This window comes from Sinohyriopsis cumingii, chromosome 5 (assembly GCF_028554795.1).
Source record: "Sinohyriopsis cumingii isolate HCF-2022 chromosome 5, ASM2855479v2, whole genome shotgun sequence".
Classification (NCBI taxonomy): domain Eukaryota; kingdom Metazoa; phylum Mollusca; class Bivalvia; order Unionida; family Unionidae; genus Sinohyriopsis; species Sinohyriopsis cumingii.
In genome coordinates this window covers 66,302,423-66,321,837 of record NC_142965.1, presented here as the reverse complement: position 1 = coordinate 66,321,837, position 19,415 = coordinate 66,302,423, and the positions used below count along the sequence as shown (strand labels likewise).

The window sequence follows — 19,415 nt, the reverse complement described above, 5'->3', positions numbered from 1 at the left end:
ACACACACACACACACACACACACACACACACTCACACACACACACACACACACACACACCTACCCTCATCCAATGTACATTTGTGGTAACCGACAATTTACAGACTGGTATGGCAAAGTGACGTATTTTTTGCTGGCTAATATTGACTAACACAAGGTACTACAGGATGCGTGATCGGGGTTAGGTTGTATATAATTCAAACGCCTATCTCTCAGGTATTTGGCTCATGTTCCTTTTGAGATAGGCAGATATGGAGGTGGATGAGGCTTGATACGACGAAGCAGAACGAAGAGTTTGCTGATTGAGAATAAAGATTAAACGAGAGAAAACTACATTTTTAAAATATGTATAAATATCATATTTCTTAGGTCTCATGACTCCCAGCTTTACATTACTTAAGCTTGATTTTATTGCACTGATAGACAATGAAAGAAATCTAACAAAACCCCAACATTATTATGAAGACACAAACGCACGTGCATCTGTAATAATTCAGTAACTTATTAAATATAATTAAATGAAATAATTATCACAACATGTCCTGATAAATAAATACATTATAAATTAGAGACGGTTGTATGATCTTGAAACAATACAAATATAAAACATAATGAATAAACAAGATAAAAATTAATATAAATATTTAAATATTTATTAAATTAATGGCCACAACACAACGACTCAAAATCAAATCGTATACAGAAAAGAACAGACAAACACATTATTTCAATAACAAAAAACACAAAGTAAAAAACAGATTGAGAATAAAAGCCTCTGATACATTTAAACTAAGATCGATACGTCAGGATACGTTCAACCGACTAGAACAATCCTAATACACCGGTACAACATACTTTTCTTCATTTACCAGCAACCGTCCGGCCTTGTACCTCGGTCTTTAATAATTTCATATGTAAATACTCTTGATTAAAGTTGAGATTTGTGTCAAAATTAATCACATATGCAAAACAGAAAATATAATTTATATGAATAACATTGATGATGCAATCATACAAAAATATGATGTATGTGTAATATCTTTAGGCTGCGTAATTATGTCCGTAACAAATAAATAAGTCATAAACAGCGCATTGATAACAAGAGCATGTTTTGTTCAACTCGGTGGACTAGTTATATCTCCTATAAATGATGATGACTATATTTAATAGAGCTAACCACTGTAGCGAACACTATCTTTAATAATGTGTGCTTAATCCGAACATGAGAGGAGATTACATGTTTAAAAATGTTCCAAGATTTTCCATTTCACCAACAGCATTCACTTCAGGTAGGCATGAGATATGACAGGACCACTAGATTTCACAGATTGTCGAGTGCCTTCCATCTTTCAAGCAGAGTTCACATTACGTCTAATTACAAAAAGAAACACTAAGCAAATAATGATAATATAAGATATCAGAACGAAGGAACATGTCATAGTACTGAAGCAAGTATTTATTCATAAATGCATATTCCAATTAAGTTATACAAATATGTACTGACCAACATTGCTACAGCAGTCATAAGACATGTATTGTTGAATGCAGCAGCGTATAAATTGTAGTTTTGGTAGAACAAATTAAAGCTAGAAATGACATCTGCTTATTTGTGCAATTTGTAGATTTCTTTATAATATAGACATGCATTTTTCCTCCTTTGAACTACATACTGGGTGGAAAAAATGTTGCAGTCAGCATATAAAATGTGCAATTCATTTCAAAAGACCTTCAGTGGAATCAATGTTTCTATATATAATAATGAGAAGATAAAGAGAATATTAGAAGAAAAAGAAAAAACTATTAAAGCTAGATGTGCGAGGTATTACCGGTATTCCGTTTTACCGCGGTATTGTTTTATGATGAAACGTTCCACGGTACTTATTTACAGTGCAGATACTTCGGTAGTTTCCGTGAGTAAGGAATGTACAGAAATTCCCGAGTAATCTCGCCACGAATTTATTGATATTCGCAGAATAATTAGGCTTTAGATGACAAAATAATTCAATAATTACTATTTTGCTTTAACAAAACAAATGTAATTATCACAAATTAATTTTCAATATTACAAATATAATAACATGCATGATTATTTAATCACATATTTGTCTTGGAGTAGGCAGACGTGGTTTCCAAATTCCAATGGGATGTCGTGAAAGATCTTTGATTCAAATCCAAATTGGTGGAAAGATTTCGGACTAAAAAGCACAAATAAATGACATGTTTAATGATTTTCTTGAGTATGTTAATATCTTATAAAAATGAATTCATTTTGTAAAATTGGAAAACATTTTAAAATGTTTAGGAGAGAAGTTGTGTTTTGTTTTAATATTACCTAATATCCCAGTCCATCAAATATTTTCTCATTTAGCAAGTCAGTGTGTTTTATGTGTGCTGCACCACTCTGTTAAATATCTTGCCAGGGGCTTGTCATCAGACAAAGTTTCCCTGCCTATTATAATACTAGGATAGCTTGTAAAGTGTAAGCTTCAGTCGAACAGATCCTTATTTTTATCAGCAACCTGTCTAATGTCAACTCGGTATCTCTCACAGGGGGTCTGCTATAATGTAAACTTAATCATCTCACTTCAGTTAAAGTTGTTAGATTACAACCAATAAAACAATCATCATTAACCTAGTAAATTTATTTACAGTAATATACGGGCCATTTAACCTTTGTTTGAGGGAGGGCAACATTTTCTTTTGAGATCAGATATTCCATTTTAATTTGTCTCAAAGTAGTTTTGTTTTCTTCAAATGATAAAATGGATATTACCTGGTGTTAAAATGAATGTTATCTTGTGTTATACTGGATGTTACTTGGTGTTAGTTTGCTATAAATCAGAGCAAGCTATTATTACAGCTGATGTGTGAAGGAATGTGTCTTGACAATAGTGTCATGCTCCTGTCCTAGACCAGTACATTGTTGATCCCTAATATAATTGCGGAATAACGTAGCGGTATCTTCAGAAATACAGCGGTACATCGCAGTACTAAATTTAGGTATTACCGAACCCCAATTACAACCACAGCTTTACTTCTAAAATATTAAATGCAGACTACATTTTATCTGTACATGAAGCTTGACTTATCATTACAAAGTGAACTCATTGGCCAGCTTGTGTGCTCTCTAATCACGGTGAAGGGCATGTGATGTCAAAACATGCCAATGATCATTCAAGGAGTGTCTAGTATGGAAGTGGTGTCTAGGAAAGGTCGAAGGAAATTTCTTTAGCAGATCCTGGTCTATTTCCCCACAGCTGATTGTTGTGGAAACTGGACTCTCTTTCTATCTTTATCATATTGTCTGGTACATTTTTCTGACCAGAGTTTTGTTCATTCTCTTGAAATTTAGTATTGCCAGGAGACGTTGATATTATGTTGCTTTGAAAGTTTCCGGTAACTCTGAAAATTTTATATATATATATATATAATTATATATTGCACAATAACAACGTGTTCAATATATAAAATGAAGATACAACAAGGAGCATATTATCATAAATACGATAGAAAAGATGAATTATGCACTGAAAGCGTTTGCATATATTTTTCAATAGGCATGGACTAGTATATACAGGTGTTTGAGAACAATTCAACACTTTCCTAAATATAATTAAATGTCATGTAATTTGTGCCAAATATGAACTACTAGTGAAGTAAATCGATCGTATGTTTATCTTTAGATTTACATTGCACAATAGTTTGTTGATTCTTTAAGGGGTGGGGTTGGTGGAAGACGGTGTAGGTATAATGTTGACATATATTCAAATTGCGTATTGGTTTCAGGTGCAATCGTTTCTCAGTGTATGTTTTATGTCTTTTTAGACCGTTATCAATCACGAAATTTAAATACATGATTGCTTTTGTTTTTCTTTTCAGTCCCCACTCACCTTTTTTCTTTCTTAAAGCAGCATTTGATGATAACGATTGTAATAACGACCAAGATCGCTAAGCCTAATACCGCCGACACAACCGATGCTACAATTATAATAAGGTTGTCAGGTGAAGATGGCGGGTTCTTTTTGCTACTGGTACATCCTGCAAAGAATATCAAATGTTTATAACTAGGACAGTTATATCACCGTAACCTCGCTCAAGCATGAATACTTTTATATGATAATACGTGAACGATTAATTTAAATTAACCTTGAAAAACCCCTCCCTCCCAAAACATTAAATTAGCAGCAGTCGACGATTCTTTCTGAGGTCTCTGATTCGTTCCGCCTTGCAGACCATATCACGCCACCGGTCAGAAGTCAAGATTGCTAATATCGACTACACTGACAATGCTCTAAAACGGAACGCACGTCATCATCTAATGGTATAGCATTATAATGCCTGGGCCGAAATATTAGCCTCTTTGCACGATTTTAATGAAGATAAAAATGTTTTTGTCGCGTAAAATGTCGTGCAAATTAGTTCGAAGGAAATGTAAGTTTGAAGCATTTCTTTATCGGCTTCTAATGTAGCGTGACTGGGTCTTAATAATCATCAAGGAAAATTTAAATAATATATCATTCGTTATTGTTTGGTTGCTTGGGGTTCTATTTAATTTCTAACTGGGAGTTGCAACTGAACCCTAACTGTACGACTCTCATCCTAAAGCGTAAACTAAACCCTCTGCAACGATGCGCAAATTTAAGATATATAGAAGAGCAGGCATCATGCTTGAATGGATGAGACTACAATGACATTTCGGAGTATCAGGTTACCCTGTGCAATTTTGGTACACTCGAAACGGTTCACAGAAATATGAACACATAGCAAGTACAAATGCAAGAAAATTTAAACAGTCCAAAACACTGCCAGTAGTTTATATTTTGAATAGAAAACAATGACAGCCAAAAGTTCTGCCGATACTTCTTCGTTTATATACACAATTATATATAGTTAACAGCTCAGCCAATAGTTCATCGCTTGCATAGAAATATGTAGAGCCACAAGTTATTTCGATAGTTCATCGTTTAAATTGAAACGATAGACAGCCAATCGTTATACCGACAGCTTGTTGCTTACATATAATTTTACAATGAATTCAGATTGTATATATTCAAAGTGGCAACCTCTGTAATTCTGACTTTTCTCTTTCCATCGTTCTCTGTTATCTAATCTATTTTCAGCATTATGTGCTGTTGGGGCAACCAGAACGGTGGAAATCATACACGTTTTTGTCCTTCTAAGAAAATAGAAGAAACAAAACAATCGAATACCGAATACCTCTTAATCACTGATATCGACTGATTCTATTAGAGTTCCAATGCCCAAACATTGAAAGAGTATATTACTAATGCAAATATATATATATATATATATATATATATATATATATATATATATATATATATATATATATATTCCTTAGGCCGAACAACGGATAGGATTGTATGTCTTCATCACTGAAAAATCGAATTAAATGTTATATATATTAGTTTTTTGTATCACAAAATGACTCTAATTAATGTCATAACAATATCCTTATCAAATTCAGCGCAAATGAAAAATATAAAAGATTTATAGACTGTGTATCAATTGTGTTTTTACACTTGTAAATCTATGATCTCATTAAAGTGCAAAGTCAGCTCTCGGTTTTACCGGCCATAAAATAAAGCTATATGGAAGACCGACTAGGACATCCAAGAGTTGATTCACAAAAGATCGGTCTTTTTGAGACATGCGTTACTAAACATGCTTCTTTTGCTCAGTTGCTTCAGTTAGGGTAACACATTTAATATAGCTCTCTAACACGTAAGGTCATAAACTGCGTGAATGACCTAAACGAAGCAGACGCCAACTGAATACTAATTAAGTCACAAAATTTGTATGTGCTCAGCAAGGAGTAATACACAATAAACGGCACAGTTTCTATGGAGTCAAGGAGCCTTGTATATAATGATGTGCCAGCAATTATTCGAAGAACCGCGTATTGAAACACTAAAAAAGGTTTAATTTACCGTCCGTCCATGAGTAGGGATCAACAGAACTCTGACATGTTTTACAGCTGTCTGATGGATCTTGGTTGCCATCATTATAGCACACATCATCAATAAAGCAGGTTCCATTCTATAAAAAAACCAAAAGCAAAATAATATGCAAATCCTTAAGGAAAATGTTTATAGGCGTCTACTGGTTCTCAGGTCGTAATGGATTACACTGCACATATTATACTTCAAGACGTATTCGTATAAATCTTAGAATGCATTGAAAATTAAAGCAATAAAATAGTGCCGAGTGTTATATAATAATGTTTTGTAACTTTAAGGTAACATAATCATAAATAATAGTCATTACAACACCAGTCTTAAAATTCATTCGTTTAAAACGTTGAGATATTTTTAATCATTGTACCTACCATCATGCATGCTGGTGCCTGATATACTCAGGTACGAATTGTCCATGAAGCATACTTACCATAAGATAGAACGTGTATCCATTTGATGCACTGACAACACCCTGGCATCTGGAGTCATATATAAAGTAGGCCTTAGGGGAACCATAGTTCCTTCCATCATTCGTCAAGTATACTCGAACTCCTGAGACGAATGTTTGAATAATATTTCTAGAATCGGTTGAACGTCGTTTTCTTGAATAACATGGTACGTTCATTGTACCCTCGTATTTGTTCTTAACGGGAATGTTACTGCTGATCGTTTCTAGGACTGTCTCTGTCCCATCAGCATACCTCTGCAAAATAAAATATTAGATACAAATTGACTCTTTTGCTAAGGATTATTCTAACTAGATTGCATATATCACTCTCAGAACCACGACTGTGCCATGCAATTGTCGAACTCTCATCTATATATTCAAATGTACAAAAGTACCGAATGCATGAATATGCAACAGAAATACCTTTAATAAAGGCTTACTTCATTGTTTGCACTTTTGAAATAGGCAATAAAATAAGGCAGAACCGAAACCTTACAAAAAGAGAAAATGGATACCTACTGGGAAAAAAATCTATTTCCTAGATGTGTAATGAAATTCGTACGAGTCATACAGCTAAAGGAAAAGAAAAATGCATTCTGTACTGACTGATATCAAAGCAGTTTTTGTGAGCTTATAAATGCAATTAATGTACATAAAACCTTAGATGCAAAATTGAGATTTACCTTTATATGAGCATTAAGATATTTATAAGCCTGAAATATGAAGTTTCCAACATTTTCATCGCTGTCACCAAATAATTTTAGCCATTTTTGGCATGCACATTTGTCTAGTAATATTAAACTATAAGGCTTATGTTAGTGTAACGTTTACCTGGAAGCGTTCAGATTTTTGCTTGGTTATTCCTTCCACAAAATGTATTCCGTATATTGGTTTGTCGCCGCAGCAGTCCTCGTCGTCTCTCTTGCATAGTCCCCCACTGAAGGTGTCATCTACGTCTGGGTACACATTTAGAGACACAGAGCAATCCTCTTCAATGTAGGACTCATGACAAAAGCACGTTCCTGAAAGTTGCAATATAAATCTGCGATTTTTCATTTGCATTAGAAATAATGTCTCTTTAAAATAAGTCACAATGTTATCGACTTATATAGCACATTTGCGATCTATTAAAGGCATGCATAATTTATAAACTTAGGGTTGAAAATTATGAAAAGGTTGGATTTATAAACAAGAAAAAAATCCGGTATTAAATCCGTGTAGCCATGCTGTAAATACATACAAATCGACACACACAACTTGAGTAAGTTTAGAAGACACTCATAAAATTGTTTTCACCGCATTAAAGATAAATTAGTACTTACAGAAAATAAAATGAACCACGGTATAAAAGATATATCTAAGGTTACAAATAAGAATTGAATGTTAAACGTTCTTACCGTTGATGCAATCGCCGTGAAAGTTGCAATTACTAATGCATGCCGTAGATCGAAATGAGTTCACTACACCAGGATTAGCCTCTCTGTATGTACTGTTTCTGCTTATTTCTTCATCGACAGCTGATCGGTAGGATTCGCAGTGGACATTTGCAAGCGAAGAATCTCCAGTATACTGGAATATTCAATGTTGAAACAGATGAGCAAAAGCGAAACATTTGCAAATAAGGATTCTGCATTACTTTACAAGGTCACGTATATCAGCCAGTGTATCAACTCACCTTCTCAAGCAGCAAAACCTGTTACGTTATTGATCATTCAGAATGTAAATTTCAAATGTAGCGTCACTGTCTGCCTCCTGGCGCATACTATCTATAGGAAACATTATATATAGTGTGCTTCCGTGAGAAAATACAAAGTTTTGAATTTTTGTTCTGTAATTTATACAAGGCGGCTCCATCTATACATCCATTTGTATCTCTATCAATTGGCATTTGGTATAATAAAAATGGTTGTTGTTGTTGTAGTTGTTGTAGGGTTTAACGCCATTTTTCAGCACACGATAGGCTATACATGGCGGTCAGTATTAATGGTGCAGGAAGAACCCGGGAACACCCCGGAATACATATGGTACAAATACACATATGAGCGTAATCGTCATTTTTAAAAATCAGAATCTTTGCATATCGTACATATATACTCACCATAATATCCAGGGCACAGTTTGAAAGTGAGCCATTTTTGAACGTTTTACTATTTTCTGGAAGGCTTCCTTCAAAGGCAGTTGTCGTGCAATTTGCATCAAATATGCTTGTGCATAAGGCGAATGCTTCTTCAAAGGTATAATTTCTTGTTTGTCTCTGTTAAAGAAATATTAATATCAATGTCAATATGGTTTTAATTCAACAACAAGCTGTCTCTAACGCTGAGTGGAGACATACATTAAGTATTCGTGTAAATTGTTATCTTGTATTGTTTCTCAGATTTTGTTTAAATCTCATATTTGTCAAATATTTACAGAAAAAAAAAGTCTAAACTTTTCATTACGATAGTAATCGTCTTATAGCCTACAATAAAGTCGTTGTGGAATATAATATCACCTTTTGTAATCTATGAATATCAAAAACTGGATCAGCATCCGTGCTCTGTTTGATGAATATCCGTTCCAACTCTTTAGTTCTCGAGGTTTCTGACCGTTTCGTTCGCACCTGACAGGAATAAGGCTTGCCCTGATCTATGACTTTCTTTGTGCACGACAAATATAAACTAGCGGAGCATAGTGGAGTTGACCTGTCTCCAGAGGCAGTGGTAGGAGGTGTTGTTGTGTTCAAAGCAACCGGGCATACACAGAGGTAAGAACCTTCATCCCATAATGTAGGCTTGAAGTTGATTGGGCTGAAGAATGAGTTTGCGGAGGAGATTCTAGAACAACAGAAACAACATTAAGTTAATATTAATAGTACTACTAATATTACTTCTACTACTATTATTACTACTACTACTAATAATAATAATAATAATATTTATAAAAAAAATAATTCATTTAGGAATTATAGAAAATTATAACGATGGCAATGAAGAAGATGAAAAGGAAAGGCGAGGTGGAAACCATTTGTGTTACTTTCATTTTCAGATATAAGGAGCATATTCAAATTGAATAGGTGGACTAGTCCCAAAATCGCACAAATGTACTACTCCAATAAATCCCACACTTTCTTGTGTTTTTATGTATTGAAGGACATCCGTGTGTGCAATCTGCATGACAAAATAACAATTTTCATTATGTTCTTTGTACACTCTGTCATTGACTAATAAGCGAATTAAGTTGTACATGCTTGACCAGAACAAAATACAAATTTTGAATCAAAACCAGTGAGGGAAATTAATTTTTATATACAGATATTTAAAGTTGGCATTTATTAAAACAGTAGTGTATATTTTAACTTTTCATCCACCAATGCCTTATTAATGAAAAATCTTTTATTGCTACATAAGTACTGATAATATTTGAAATACCTTATACTACCAAATCTTGGATACAGAAGAAAATAAATCAACTGTATTCCAAATATCATGGATTGCATGCAGTTGAGATGACTTCAGATTGCAGTATGTTGTCTATCTGGATTTGTATGTTACGAGCAAGTTACTGCACAGTGACGAATTTCTTGAATAACACTATCTAAGATTACACGGTTGAATGACCAAAAGGAAGACTGACCACGTAATATAGGGGAAGCAAAATGTTCATTTGATCTCCTCTGTGGACTTAATTTTGTGTGGATGTGGACATTAAATCGATACGTCAGTATTTTATTTTCCTCCAATATATTTAGAAATCTAAACGGAAAGCACATACATTTCGACTTTGTGATTTATCCGGTTTCCATAATAGTATATCATTCATTTAAATAAGAAGAAAGATCTAAGATGATGTTTGTTTAAATAGCATACCTCCAAGATGTTGAGAATACATTATTGTTGGATTCTGGAAGTCCCGATGGCAATTTAAAATCGTCTCCTGGGTTGTTGTTTAGCAGGCCACATAGACCAAGTGTTTCATCTGCGTCTTTTACTGACGGGTAAATGTCTATATTTAGGTATACATCAGACAAAATGGTGATATCCACAATAGTTCCAAGCGGCATGAACACCTATTGGGAAGAAAAAAAATCAAGTTTGTTTGTGCCGCTTTCTTGCGATATTTAGGTACGGCATTGGTGCGATCTTGTTGACACATTTGTACTCAGCTATAATTCACATCAATTCAAACATTTTTACTGCGAACCGAAAATAATGCTAAAAATATAGCTTTCAAGACACGATGTCGCGAAAATGACGGCCAAATTCAACATACTCAACTGCACATAAAGGCAGGCGTTGTGTTGAAAGGTTATTACATTCCTATGAACATGAAATTGTCAAGCTTTGTGTTACTGTGAATTCACTGTTATTGCCAGATCACAATCAAATTAAATAATGCGGAAACACCCAGGAATGCGGAGATATTAAGTTTGAATGCAAGAAAATGAACATAACATCCTGCCATTAGCCAACTATTATATTACATGGTTTGGAGATCCGACAAATCAGCTTATAGTGCATGCACATACATCCACATTGGTTCGAGGCTCGTCTCGGTCAACGTGGATACATGGATAATTTCTTCTGAATATAATCCATAAAAGACGACACCTTGAATGTATGATCAGAACTTATCCATTTCACTAACCATTTTGCATAGCCTCATCGCTTGTGTGCTCTCTGAATATGTCTTACCTGACGCAGAGTTATAATTCAATAACAATCGAAATTATAAACCTCACGTTCCATAATAATCCATAATAATCCATAATAAAATAAGTATAGTATTTCCTTCACATGAAATACTCTTTTTTCATTATGTCCGTTTTATATTTCGATAAACTTTATATTTAGACGACTGAATCAAATATATCTCAATTTTTGCAATACTCTAGAAGAGGACGTTACCTTGTACCAATTAGGATTCATACGAGTCACTTGGAGGATTGATTCGGCGCAGGAAACAAAACTGATTAGTCTGGGTGTGCTGCATATATTAATCATGAACAAGTCACCCCCAGCACGAACAGCCACAGCACAAGCACATGTTGCCCTTCCGTCCCAGCACCTTGTTGTCCTCATCTGAACCTGTACATTATATATATATATATATATATATATATATATATATATATATATATATATATATATATATATATATATATATATATATGTAGGTGTGGGTGTGGGTATATATATATATATATATATATATATATATATATATATATATATATATATTTATGTGTGTGTGTGTGTGTGTGTGTGTGTGGTTGCGCGCTCGTATCTACGTAAATCTCTTCACTACAAAGTCACACTTAAATTTCCAGATATTTTGTATTTTCTTGAACGTAATAAATTATTATTTATGCAACTTTTTCAAACCATATTCAGTGGTTCCTTTTAGTGGGATTTAATAAAAGTATATCATGTTCAATACGTATGTACGCATGAAAAACTGCATTACGTTTTTGCAATGAATTCTGAACTTTCAGATACCTTATTAATCAGACAATTGTCGAGTTGTTTTCATCGTTATATTATTAAACTAAACATTATTTCAGATGGAAAATAAACGTATTCAATGTAAGCAATTTTAACATGCAAAATAAAGTAGCAGGCCTGTAACATTGAAGTGAATCTAGTTATCCTTTTATTGTACCGTTCTTCAGGCCACAAAACAATGAAATTTTATTTTATTTCCTTTACAATTGGAAGGCAGCCTCTAATTTTGCTTGTGTATTCTCTCTTAGTATAATACATCATTATTGAAATTTCGATGATACATCCTACGTTATGAGCCTGTAATCACCTGTCAAACAAGTTTTTTAACTGCTCATAGTTCGTAATCAAGGCATCGGCATATGCCACAAATAAATATGATTATCTAGAAATCCGACCAGAGTTCAATTTCTTTAAAAGCAAATTGGGAACTTTCTGAAAATATTGATGAACGAAGTAAAAGAATGTTTCAAAGCTGAGTTAACCGTTCAGAGGAATGACGTCGAAAATTAACAAGCATTTGATTTCCAAAAGGAAAACAAAGCTATTTTATTATTGATTCACACTATCAGGGTTGACTATGAACCTGAATAATAATATTCGTTGGGCTAATTGCACGTGGCAGAATATATGATGACATAAAAAGGTAAATGCTCACCTCTTGCTTGTTAGACCGATGGCGATACATGACAAAATCCCCATCGTTCTGATTTTCGTACTGCCTGAGAATTAAGAAAACGAATCGTTCTATTCCTAGTATCCGCATATTGTATTTCATGACCTAAATGTTAACATTTCATAATTATCAACCAATTTATACAAATAATCTTATTGGACCATCTTAGAATTCGTGTATATACATTTCATAACAGTAATTGATGTCAATTATAGTGCATTAGTAGATTTCATATATTATCATCTTAAAAGTTTCAGAAGGAACACTGAATAAAAATATATGCTATTATTTTCTTCTCTTTATTAGTTGCACACGATATTGTTGAAAACAATATTTGTTCTCGCAGCCAAACGTATAAGATCGCAAATCGTTAGATATTTACATTAAAAATGAATTGTCAAATTAGCACATACTCTATAAAAGCGATATATATTTACTGAATTAACTTTAGCACTTCATTAGAGCTAATACACCTTCGTGTTACATTACGCAAAAGGTGGGATATGGTTATAGAATGTAATGTTCTTGTCATATATATGAAGATAATGATACATTTATAAATTAGTGTATGCATAGCTTACACTGATGATGTGCATCTTTATTTTAGACACATGCTACTGACGTTCTAGATAGTCAAAGTTGTATACCATGTTATATATTAAAGTCCCAATGTTGTCGTTACGTACGAAAAGTCATATATGTCAGATCATCTGAATAATACTGCATCTAAGACGATATTAGTCCTAAACATCGTTAGATGCCATTAAACCAATATAAAATCGACGTTTTAACACGGTATGAGACATTTATCTTCTCATTCGAACTGAGAGACACTGCCAATTTGCACATGAGTGTGAAATAATCCGATGATTATCTGTGATTTCATCCGATTTAGTTGATTTTAGCTGGAACACAAGATTTGATGACGTTATCATTTTAAGTACAAGAAGCTAACACCACGCATTGTCGGAGAGAGTGGGGGGGTCCTTATGTGACACGTTGCTCCCATTTTGCGCTTGATATGATGCAGCATTCGGCCTCGCACTTAAGAGAATTTTTTTTCTTTAAAGGCGTTATTCACGTACATAGATTCTGGCAAGCCCGTTTCGTATGCTTACCTATCAATATGAAATTCCGCAAGAGCTTGAGTTGCCCTCAGCCCAAGTTCGCCCTTTATTACAGCGCCTCAGTCGATCAGCACTATTCGTCCAAGGCTTAAGTTTGCGTAATGCGTGCTTTTTTGTCTCAGATCCGCTTAAAAACGCGGTCCTGCAATTCTTCATTCCATCTCGAATGTGTGAATGCTTTTATTATTAAATAAGTCAGTGACGGAATGCGTTGAATGTATCACATTGCTACTTTTGGAGCACTTTCGAAAAATAACGGAATTACAAGCGACATTGGTGACTGAAGTAAACTGTGGCATCTCTTAATTTTAAATTGACCATTTGGACGTCGATTAAACTTAAGATCTGGATTATTTCAAAGAACAGTTTGTCAGTCAGCTTTTCACAAATCATTCCACATTTTAGTTCCATTTGAAGCATAGCGAAATTTATGAGAAACTGCAGCATTTATGCTTTAAAATGAAAATTTTAAGAAGTTGTATATTATGTGCGCTTTATCACTATTGTACCACATGCTCATATATATCACATGCCAATACAAGTAATTGTATTTCCAACGGAGTAATATTGACTCCAGGCAACAACATATTGAAGGAGCGAGTGAACTCTCCAATTCAGTACCCGCAGTGTCCTCTTATTTGATATGTTCGACAGTATTGGTATAAACAATTGCTTCATATTAACACTTGATCAGCAATTTTTAAAAGCAAAATATATTCAAAAAGGCAAATAAAGTTACTATGCCTGATTGTACTTACATTCCATCAAATGTCAGCATGTGGGGATCTATGTGGGAATAACATACTTTTCCTTGCCAGGACGTTGTTTCTTTAACCACCACCTGAAGTAATATAATTTATTATGCCTTAAGCCATTATAATATGAGAGTCTTAAAGGTATGCGCATATTAAAATTGCAGAACACAAATGAAAGGGAAGATATTCAATAAAATGAATTTTGTTAAAAGAAATATAAAATAACATAGTTTATAATATATATATATATATATATATATATATATATATATATATATATATATATATATATATATATATATAATACCAAACAATGTAGGTGATACAATTAAGATGAATTCATTCAAAGACCAAGCTTATTTGTGCTAACCAATATTGGCATTACAGCTACGTGTGAGCGTACTACGATTGACTCATGCTAAAAGTGTCCTGGTATTGGTGTATTTACTAGTACTTGAGTCCAGTTTTTAAATGTATTGTACTTTGCCAGATCAAAGCAGTATAGTCAAATACTTACATTAACATCGGTTAAGTAGTTTCCTCCAATTATATCGTTTACCAAAGTGCCTTCTGTACGAAGCTTTAGTACAAATCTGTTTCGTCTTGGATTGTAATCATTGGCATCTTTGGTAGTGATGGTCAGGTTTGTTATAACGTTCGTGTAATTTTTTCCATCTGATAGTTCGGTAAAAGTGAGGCCTGGAAGTCGCGCTCCACAAAGACTGCTGTCTTTCACTGACATGCTACTGCTTGTACAATCGTATGTATCATATGGGTCGTACATTTGGACGGACATAAAGCAAGCAGGATCTCTGATTCCGATAGCCGTGTAGCATCCGAAAGGAAATGTAGCTCGAAGCTGCACAATAGCCGTTTTTCCTTGCTGCACGTTCACATTAGGATTGATAACCTATAAATACAAGCCATGAGAGTGTGCTTAATGTGAATAACTGATTATTGTGGTATCCAGTCTCCCATCAACAATGTTGATGTTGTTGTTGCTATTACACTGGACAACAAATTTTTACAAAAGTCATGTTACTGAAATAAAATTAGTCAATTCTTATCAATTTTTATGTGCTGAACACGAATATGACAGTCAAATTGCAAAATTGGCTCTAGTTTTTTTGTAATCTGCAAGAAATTAATGTTTACATAACGAAATGCATTCCAATAGTAAAAGGTCAACTGTAATAGCCTACCTATAAAAAATCAAGTCATTGACTACATCTTAGATTTCTTCGCCTGTCTCTTGTACAGCTGTTCGGGAGCATCTCTGAGGAGTGTCCAGCAGTAGTCAGCCAGCATTGTAGTGGACCATTTTCCCTGGTATCTTTGTTCCATTGTTGCGATATCTTGATGAAAACGTTCGCCGTGTTCATCACTAACAATACCACAGTTGCTAGGAAAGAAATCCAAATGGGAATGAAGGAAGTGAATCTTTAGAGACATATTGCAGCCAAGTTTCTTATACTTCATCAACATGTCTTCTACTAGTTCCTTATAGTTTTCTGCCCTAACATTTCCGAGGAAGTTTGTAGAAACTAGGCGAAAAGCATTCCATGCTTGTTTCGCGTCACCTTCCAGCAAGTTGTTGAACCGGTCATCTTTGAAAAGCTCTCGAATCTGAGGACCCACAAAAACTCCCTCTTTAATCTTTGCTTCGCTGAGTCGAGGGAATTTTTCATGCAGGTATCGGAATGCTGGCAAAGTCCGGTCAATGGCTTTCACGAAGTTCTTCATCAAACCTAGTTTGATGTGAAGGGGTGGTAGCAAGATTTTCTGAGCCTCAACCAGAGCTGGGTGTTGGATATTCTTCTCTCCAATGGCTACATTCTGCCTGTGAGTCCATTCCTTCCTCATGTAGTGCATTTCCCTTGCTCGGCTATCCCACTCGCATAAGAAACACATGTATTTTGTATATCCTTGCTGCAGTCCCATTAAAAGGGCAACTACCTTCAAATCACCACAGAGGTGCCAGCTGTACTTATTATACTCAATGGAATTCAGTAGCTGCCTTAAGTTATCGTATGTCTCTTTCATGTGGACAGCATACGCTACTGGAATAGATGGAAGAATGTTTCCATTGTGCAAAAGCACAGCCTTGAGACTCAGTTTCGAAGAGTCCACAAATAGTCTCCATTCTTGTGGGTCATGAGTGATTTTTAAAGCATTCATGAGGCCCTCAATATCGGAACAGAATATCAGATTACTTTCCTTTCTGAAGAAAGGCTCCAATTGCTGGTGGCGCTTTCGATATGCAGTAATTGTGACATCTTCTTCTAGAAGATTCCATTGTTGGAGTCTTGATCCTAGCAATTCTGCCTTGTTCTTTGATAAGTCCAAATCACGAATCAGGTCATTTAGTTCTTCCTGTGTTATTCTGTGTGGGGTTGATGATGCACCACAGTGAAAATCTGGATCACTGCATGCTGATGGACCAGGAGAAGAACAGGTCGTCTCACCTTTGTCTTCGTCAGATGAATCAAGAGAATATTCTGCTGGAGGTTCTGGAATAGGAAGTCCCTCACCATGTGGAACTGGTCTCAATGCAGATGGAATGTTTGGGTAGACTATTCTCGACTTCTTTCGCTTCGTTATTCCGCCGGAAAGAGGAGGAACCAAGCAGAAGTAACAGTCATTTAGGTGGTTGCTTGGCTCTCTCCACACCATTGGGACTGCAAACGGCATTGATGACCTTTTGCAATTCAACCACTGTGAAAGCTGTGTTGTACATGTAGCACAGCATATATGCGGAGCCCAAGGCTTGTCTTGGTCACCAACCTTGCATCCGAAGTAAAGATGATATGCCTTCTTCACTTGAGAATTGATACTTTTCTTCTGGTTGGCAAATGTCACTTCCCCACAAATATAGCAAAAATTGTCCGCGGTATTAACACACTTTCGAGGCATTACTGTTCTTTATTGTACGTAAATGGATAAAATAATAAGTTTTATGTAACAGTAGCTTGAACTGTCTCTCACAACGTCTAAAATATTTTAAATTCTGATCCTATCTGATTGGGCTTTATATAGTACACTGCTTACGTCAGCTTCAGCAGCCGTCTGGCATTAGTATAATAGGCCTACACATGTATAGTACACTGCTGACGTCAACTTACTTCAGCAGCCGCATGGCATTAGTATTGCATTGCATCAGAAAATGATGCAATTAACTGTGGATGATGTGAGCATGATGGTATTATGCAATGTTACATCATTATTCCGGATGTTGCTGCAGTCCTACTGGAGAAATTTACACAGTGAAACATAGAAAATGAGGTATATGAATATCTTCAAAACGAGAGCCAATACAAATTTTTCACGGTTATATTCGTGTTCGGCACACCAAAATACTACAGATTAGGGCCTTTTCAAGTCAGTAATGATTTCACTGTTGACCAGTGTTATTATAGGATTTAACGCCATTTTCAGCAAAAGATTGGCTATACATGGCGGCCAGTATTAATGGTGGAGAAAGAACCCGGGAAAACCCCGGGAAGAACCACCGACCCATGAGAAGCTACCGGCAAGCTTTCTCAGATATCGACACTGGCCGAGCCCGAGACTCTAACCTACGCAGACAAAGGTGAGATGGCAGTGATCCGTGACGGAGAGCGCTTTAGACCACTCGGCCACTCCCCCCCCAACAATGTACACTGTTAAAAATACGATGTTATACATATATCAGATATCCATAAATGTAACTTTACTGCATATGTATACACTAGAAAAGCAGTGTATTTTTTATTTACCATGGAATCTGCACAGTTAAAGTTGGACATTAATAATTAAAAAAAAAACATTACAGACAGCATATGCATATTTCTCATTTTTTTTTCAAATATGCTAGAAGTGGCAAAAGGGGATCTCTTGCGGTTTGATGTTTGATTTCGCCTTCATATAGTGCTACTATATTAGTTTTAATGTTTATGTTTGTATGTTTATCAACGCGGCACTATAACCGCTTTAGAACTAGAGAATGCAAATTTACCTGTACACCCATCCAGTATCCTGGACTGGCTGTGCGATTTCCTAGAAAACCAGTCACGCTTGTACTTGCGCGCACAATACATTTGATCTAGAAATAAAACAAATGTAACATACAAGCAGCAGATTTCCTTACATCATTTTACGTGAAAAATATTCAACATCAATACAGTCACATCTGCAACTTGTAATAATTACAAATTCAAATATATATATTACTACATCAAAACTATGTGAAGCCAAATGTTTATTTGTATAAGGTGCAACAAATTGTACTTGAACTTAAACACAAGGTTTAAAACAACCTGATTCATAATCATAAACTAATTTTCAATTTTGACTTGGTCTATCGAAACAATTTATAAACCAACGGCAATCATAAGCCAGAGAAATGCAGAGCAAGATTTGCTTACAGTCTGAAAGATACTCAGACCTTAAAGGAAAATTATACTGAATAAACGGAATTAAAGTTTCAATATTTTGTTTTTGATTTACAGTATCGTTAAAAGACAGGTTTATTTTAAAACTGATGGATAATAAGTTGATAGTGTCGAAATTTCATTGCACTTTTTTTTCTTTCAAAGATTGTGCAGTACTGATTTAAGAACGTGAGTATACCTTGCGGGTTATCATTTAATTTCAATACTGTTCAATGAAATATCGTTAAAGCATCTTTAGGCATGCTTAGAACACAATAATAGTTGCTATATCTCTCCTAGTCATTTATATTTAGTACCACCTGTACTGGGGTTAAACTAAAGTTTTATATGTCATCATTTCATCTGTATCAAAAAGCCATATTTTCTCATACACTTGCCACTAATCGGACATGAGGGATTTTTTTTCTCCTTGCATGCCGTCTAATAGTTTGATCAAAATTTACAAGTTTAAGAAACAAGTTTATTGGTATTGTTCATTTTTCCTGTTGTTTGTCTTGAACATGGTAATTTACCAATGGTGT

At 34.8% G+C, this 19,415-nt stretch overlaps 1 protein-coding gene across 1 annotated transcript in view; it reads right to left on the bottom strand.

Moving 5' to 3' along the window:
• Positions 1-637: 637 nt before the first annotated feature.
• The window catches only part of LOC149799347 (von Willebrand factor D and EGF domain-containing protein-like), a 40,298-nt gene continuing 21,520 nt past the window's right edge, over positions 638-19,415 (bottom strand). The window contains exons 8-21 of the mRNA XM_089958669.1: positions 18,459-18,545; positions 14,982-15,374; positions 14,468-14,550; positions 12,565-12,628; positions 11,313-11,492; positions 10,275-10,474; positions 8,921-9,242; positions 8,525-8,680; positions 7,824-7,995; positions 7,258-7,448; positions 6,409-6,681; positions 5,952-6,060; positions 3,891-4,038; positions 638-3,402 (exon numbers count right to left, since the gene is read on the bottom strand). Coding sequence (XP_089814795.1) covers positions 3,204-3,402; positions 3,891-4,038; positions 5,952-6,060; positions 6,409-6,681; positions 7,258-7,448; positions 7,824-7,995; positions 8,525-8,680; positions 8,921-9,242; positions 10,275-10,474; positions 11,313-11,492; positions 12,565-12,628; positions 14,468-14,550; positions 14,982-15,374; positions 18,459-18,545 — 2,577 coding nt within the window. The 3' untranslated portion in view covers positions 638-3,203. The remainder of the gene's footprint in view (positions 3,403-3,890; positions 4,039-5,951; positions 6,061-6,408; positions 6,682-7,257; positions 7,449-7,823; positions 7,996-8,524; positions 8,681-8,920; positions 9,243-10,274; positions 10,475-11,312; positions 11,493-12,564; positions 12,629-14,467; positions 14,551-14,981; positions 15,375-18,458; positions 18,546-19,415) is intronic.